General features: G+C 47.7%; 1 protein-coding gene across 2 annotated transcripts; it reads left to right on the forward strand.

The window, feature by feature from the left end:
• The first annotated feature begins 328 nt into the window (after window positions 1–328).
• On the forward strand, window positions 329–5,772 carry LOC121924753 (olfactory receptor 51E2-like). Of its 2 annotated transcripts, none has more exons than XM_042456144.1 (2): window positions 329–1,131; window positions 3,696–5,770. In XM_042456144.1, exon 2 carries the CDS (start codon window positions 3,721–3,723, stop codon window positions 4,699–4,701), a length of 981 nt encoding a protein of 326 aa, XP_042312078.1. In that variant the 5' UTR covers window positions 329–1,131; window positions 3,696–3,720; the 3' UTR covers window positions 4,702–5,770. The 2 variants fall into 2 exon arrangements, with proteins under 2 accessions (XP_042312078.1, XP_042312079.1); XM_042456145.1 differs by lacking the exon at window positions 329–1,131 and adding an exon at window positions 1,598–1,646 and having other exon boundaries at window positions 3,696–5,772.
• The last annotated feature ends 284 nt before the right edge of the window (window positions 5,773–6,056 follow it).

The raw sequence follows: 6,056 nt of genomic DNA on the forward strand, positions 1-6,056 counted from the left end.
ATGGTATTGGAAGATTCCTGCAGGAACAAGAAGTGAAGAAATCTTCATGTCTCCCACGTGGCTCAGAGGGTCTTAAGAAGTGTATTCCGCCAGTCTCAGTCATGACGGTCATCCCTAATTTGGGGATGAGTGGCTGGAGAGCCCCCCTGGTTTGCCCCTGTGGGAACAGGCTAAGCCCCCCGTGGGTCTGACCCAGCTTCTGGTCTCCTTCTGCCCTCCTCCTCCTCCTCCTCCAGCGTGAGAACCTCAGACTAATCTTGTTAAAACATATGTGTGTGTGTATGTGTGTTTTTAAGAGGACGAAGTCCATCTGCTATTTCACTTTATGTTGATTTTTCAGTCCTTTTCTCCCTCTTTTTTTTAAGGTTGCATTCCCTATTTTGGAAAGGAATTTTCCTCGGTGAGAGGTCTCTTTGGGGGTGGAGCTGGGCTGGGCCTTGGCTTGCTTTCCTTCTGGGTTTCCTCCCAGAGATAATGGAGGTTCAGGCCAGAGAGCGTGCCCTGGATGCCAAGGCTGCAGCCCTGCCTTGACCGCCAGCAAAGCCAGTCCCATTTTTGGACTCTGGAGGATCCAAGGAAATGTCCGGGAAGGGACACAAGGGTACAGTCTTATGCCTCCTCATTCATCCTCTTCTCACCTTCTCCATTTAGCCTGTGCATACCTTTTAACTTTTTGCTCATCCTGGGTACCAAGGTTAAGCTGCTAGAGCCCTCTGGTTATATTTTCCAATGGTGGAGATGATGCGTCTTGAGTCCTAACAGATGCATTGAGAACAGTGGGGAAATAACTACTTTTTTCATCCTTTTGTTCACCTTTGGTACCCACATTAAGCGGCTAAAGCATTCTCATAGAATCATAGAGCCACATTCAGGTTGTATTTTCCCATGATGAAGAGGAGGCACTTTTGAGTCCTAACAGATGCATTCAGAAAATGCCTACTTCTTGAGAGCTAATTCCAGCTGCAGTGGACCTACTGAACCCCTGGGAACTTAACATTAGGGCTGACTTCCCAGTTTCCCATGGATTGAATGGGTCTGCTCTAGATCGGACTAACAGCTGGGTTTGCTCCTTGAACTGCAACTCCCAGAACTGAGTCCAGCTTGAAGACATGGGAACGGTGGTCCAAAAAGGTAAGTGTTTGCAAGCTCTGGCTTTGTGAGGGCAGCAGCCTTGGCTTGATGATGGCTATTGCATCAGTTGAAAGCTGATGAGACATTTAAAAAGGCATGCTGTAATAAACATTTTAAGCTTCAACACTACCTTTAAACCAGATTGAAAATTGGTTTGAACCAGTTTAAATAACTCTGGTTTGCACTTGAACCAAATTGCTGAAGTGATCCTGAGAGGGGGCCATGCACTAAACCCATTTAACCCACACCTTTTTGACGCTGATTTTTTTCAGCGTCTTTTTGGATAAATCAATTCTGCGCAAGTGTGAGCCAGATGCAGATCAGAATCGATTGAAACTTGACCTTTGGCCGGTTGGAGCAGGTCCGTTTTGAATCGATTCATCCGTCAATGTGAACCATAAGTGTGTTATTTTATTTTATTTTGCAGCAAGAAAATGCGATCAGGGCAAATGTAGTGTGAATCACACTCCGCTGCCGAACCGATCCATTGATTCGGATCGCAAAGGGATTTATTTGTAAGTGGGAATGCGGCCATTATTCGTTATTGCAATTTTTATGGCATTTCACCTGTTGGGAATAGGTCTCACTGGACTCTTACAAGAAAGTTCACCATCTTAGGCGAACGGTAAGGTTGCAGAGTGAAACCCTGGAGAAAACTGTGTGGAAATGAGGATTTCACCAGATGTTGCTCATCCTGCAACCAGGTTGCAACCATCCCCTGTTCAAATCCCCTCTTTCACACAGCCACGAAAAGTGTGTTTCACCTGGCAACCCTAGTTATGAAACTGAAGGGTCCATTAAATGTATAAATCTACAGCACTATATAAATAACACATAATAATGATGATGATGATGATGATGATGATGATGAATTAAATGTGTGCGTACGAGAGCAAGCATGGTGTAGTGCTTTGGGTGTTGTACTAGGACTCTGGAGACCAGGGTTCGAATCCAGGACACTGAGAGACCAGGGTTTGAATCCTCACTTAGCCATAAAAGCCTTGGGCAAGTCACACCCTCTTGGCCTCAGAGGAAGACAATGGCAAACCTCTTGGCCATCTCTTGGGGATGCTTTGATTGAGAGTTCCTGCATGGCAGAATGGGGTTGGACTGGATGGCCCTTCTTGGGGTCTCTTCCAGTTCTAGGATTCTATGATTCTCTTCTGCCAAGAAAACCCCATGATAATTTCCCATTAGGGTTGCGATAAACCAGAATTGACACAAAGGCACATGACAGCAGCAACAATATTTATGTTGTTATTTCCTAATGCAGAGCTGTCCCATGGATTAGGTTACAAATTTATGGTAATTGTATACAAAAGCCACACACACACACACACACACACACACTTTATTCCAGTGTTTCCATCTGCTTCTGTTTGGACTCGTGATGTGGCTTTGCTTGGATGCCTCGGTGCAGAGACTCTTATCTGCATTGCAGAAATAATGCACTTTGACACCGCTTTTGCTGCCATGGTTCCATGCTACGGTATTCTGGGATTTGTAGTTTTGTGGGATACCTAACCTTTTCTGGCAGAGAGCTCTGGGGCCACAACAAACTGCTTATTCAGCCGGCACAAAAATGGGTTCTTTCATATGCAGAAAACAGGGTTTTCTGTGCAATTAAACTTCCTTTGCCCAGAAAAAAAGAGACTTTCTGTGCTGGAAGCCAGTTTCCTGCGCAGAAAACCCTGTTGTTGTTTTTCAAACACACAAACAAACAAAGTCCCACATGGTTGACCATAAGTGAATATTGCTCAGAAGAAGTGCAGATGGTGAAGAACCTTGCCATGTCCAGATCGTCTTCACAATAAATCCCTCCACCTCTTTTTAACGATTTGTATATTTACAAACTTTCTTTCTATAGTTCTTTGCACCAATCCTTCAAAATTCATACCAAAATCCAGAGCAGATTTATTGCCCCATTGACTCTGGGAGATCTCACCCCATCTGCTATTGATCATCCCTCCAACAGCTCCAATATTGCTGCCAGTCTTACAGACACAATCGGGTTTTGCAGGACTACAAAATTCTGCACTGCAGAATTAATGCAATTTGATACCACTTTAACTGCTATGGCTCCATACTGTGCAATCCTGGGATTAGTAGTTTGTTGTGGCACCAGAGTTCTTTGACAGATATGGCTTAACATCTCGCAAAACTGCAAATCCCAGAATTCCACAGCATTAAGCCGTGGCTTTTGAAGTGGTGTCAAACTGGATTAATTCGGCAGGGCAGATTCAGCCTGTGTATGAGAGCCACAGGGTGGCATAGTGGTTTGAATGTTGGACTGTGACTCTGGAGACCAGGGTTCGAATCCCCGCTCAGCCATGGAAAACCACTGGGTGACCTTGGGCAGGTCACACTCTCTCAGCCTCAGGAGAAAGCAGTGGCAAGTCTCCTCTGAAAGAAACTTGTCAAGAAAACCCCATGATAGGTTCGCATCAGGGTCACCATAACTCAGAAATGGCTTGATGGCACACAAGGGCAACAGCAATGTACGTGTGTCATGCTTTCCTCTGTCATCTTAATCCTTCAAAAAAATTTCCTTCTTTCCTTTTCAGAAGCCAAGGTGCCAAAGGCCACTCCATGCTGCCCCTCAGGTCGGCCATGACGCTCACGAATGGGACCTGTGGCCTCCGACCCTCTTCGTTCACGCTGCAAGGCCTGCCCGGCTTGGAGGATGCCCATTTCTGGCTGGCGTTCCCCCTGTGCGCCATGTACTTGGTCGCCATAGTGGGCAATGCCACCATCTTGTTGGTGGTGAAGACGGAGCCCACTCTCCACGCGCCCATGTACCTCTTCCTCTGCATGCTGGCCGCCGTGGACCTGGCGCTGGCCACTTGCACGATGCCCAAGATCCTCTCCCTCTTCTGGTCGGACGACCGGGAGATTGGCTACGAAGCCTGCCTCCTCCAGATGTTCTTCATCCACTCCCTGTCGGGCATCGAGTCCACCATCCTCCTGGCCATGGCTGTGGACCGCTACGTGGCCATCTGCCGCCCCCTCCAGTATTCGGCCACCCTCACCCGCTCGGTGACGGCCAAAGTGGGCTTGGTGGCCGTGGCAAGAGGGGTGGCCTTCTTCCTGCCCTTGCCCCTGCTGGTTGACCGCCTGCCCTTCTGCGGCCCCACCGTCCTCACCCACTCCTACTGTCTCCACCAGGATGTGATGAACCTGGCCTGTGAGGACACCATGCCCAACGTGGTCTATGGCCTGGTGGCCATCTTCCTGGTCATGGGCCTGGACTCTCTGCTCATCTTCCTCTCCTATGTGATGATCATCAAGGCTGTCCTGCAACTGAGGTCCCGGGAGGAACGCTTCAGGGCCGCCGGGGCATGCGTGGCCCATGTCTGCATCGTCCTGGCCTTCTACGTGCCCCTCATTGGGCTCTCCGTGGTCCACCGGTTTGGGAGGGAGCTTCCTCCCATGGTGCAGATCACCATGAGCAACGTCTACCTCCTGTTGCCTCCTGTGCTCAACCCCATCATCTATGGGGCCCGGACGAAAGAAATACGGAGGCGAGCGCTGAAGATGGTGAGGGTGCGGCGGGACCCGGAGCCACATTGACCCCTTGGGTGTGTGGAATGGATTATCGAGAAGCTATTCAATCATGGACAAACATGGCGTCGTGGTCTGAGTGCTGGACTAAGACTCATGGAGACTGGCTCCAATTCCCTGCTTGAAAACCCTTGGAGCATCTCACATTCATTTTCAGAGGAAGGTCATGGAGGCCAACCTTCTCTGGATAACTCTGGCCAAGAAAACCTTAGTCTAGCATTGCCGTGCTCTTAGACTCAGCATGGTGCAGTGGTTTCAATGTTGGCCTAGGACTCTGGGAGAGCAAGGTTTGAATCCTTGCTTAGTCCTGGAAACGTCCTTGGGCAAGTCACACTCTCTCAGCCTCAGAGGAAGGCCATGGTGGGCCAATCGTGTCTGAAGAAATCTGGCCCAAAATCCCATGAGAAGGTTGCCTTAAGTTGACATGATGCCACATAACAACAAACAAGGAGTATAAGTAACACCACAGCTGGGCAGATGTGTTCAGTCAGTTGTGTAAGTTCCACTGGGGGGAAATGGGAAAGTTTGGAAGAAAAGGATTGATATGTTAAGTTGTTTGTTCGTATGGTCAAAAATCTAATTCAGTTGCATTAATGTTGGAAGAGAAATGTTTTTGACAACTGCATTAATTTGAAATTGTTGTTTGTATTTATGCCACGTTGCTTTATTAAAAGCCTTAGCAGCATTAAGGTTTTTATTTATTTAAAAATGCATGATTTTACTCCAGGGTGGCTTAAAAACAATAGGAAGATAGACCAAGAGAATCAGGATTCCATAAGATGGAGCCACAGCACTTAAGGTGGTGTCACACTGCATTATTTCTAGCGTGTGGACGCACCCCAAGACGTGCCACTAAGGAAGAAGTCAGAGCCATCCACAGCCTTGGCTGTTTCCCCCCGGTTATTACAGACCTTCCCAGCATCCCCAAAAGCAGGGCAACCGGCCACTTGGTCAGGCTGAGTTGTTGCTTTTAAAAAGAAAAGACCTGCGCCTTCCGATGTCGCACTCACTCACAGCAATAATAACAAGTCACGCTTGGTTGCTGGCTATATCCGATTTCTAATGTTTCCCACGGCTGGAAACATGCCACATCTTTTTTTGGAAGATGCAAAAATAAAAAATAAAAAAAGGATGGGAAGCAAAGTTTCTAAAAGCATAGTTTTTTGTGGGTTTTTTGGGCACTTGCTGTGATTTTAGAAGAACTGACCATTCCATTATAGGTAGTCTGAGGAAGCATCAAGAAGAGTTACACAAGGGTTGGGTTTCATGCAACCAGTGCTGTGTTCAGCAGGAATGAGCAAAGACCACATTTTACCAGAATGACAACGGCTGTGTGACTTTATGGGCTACAAATAGGCCTGGCC

This window comes from Sceloporus undulatus, chromosome 3 (assembly GCF_019175285.1).
Source record: "Sceloporus undulatus isolate JIND9_A2432 ecotype Alabama chromosome 3, SceUnd_v1.1, whole genome shotgun sequence".
NCBI classification, from domain to species: domain Eukaryota; kingdom Metazoa; phylum Chordata; class Lepidosauria; order Squamata; family Phrynosomatidae; genus Sceloporus; species Sceloporus undulatus.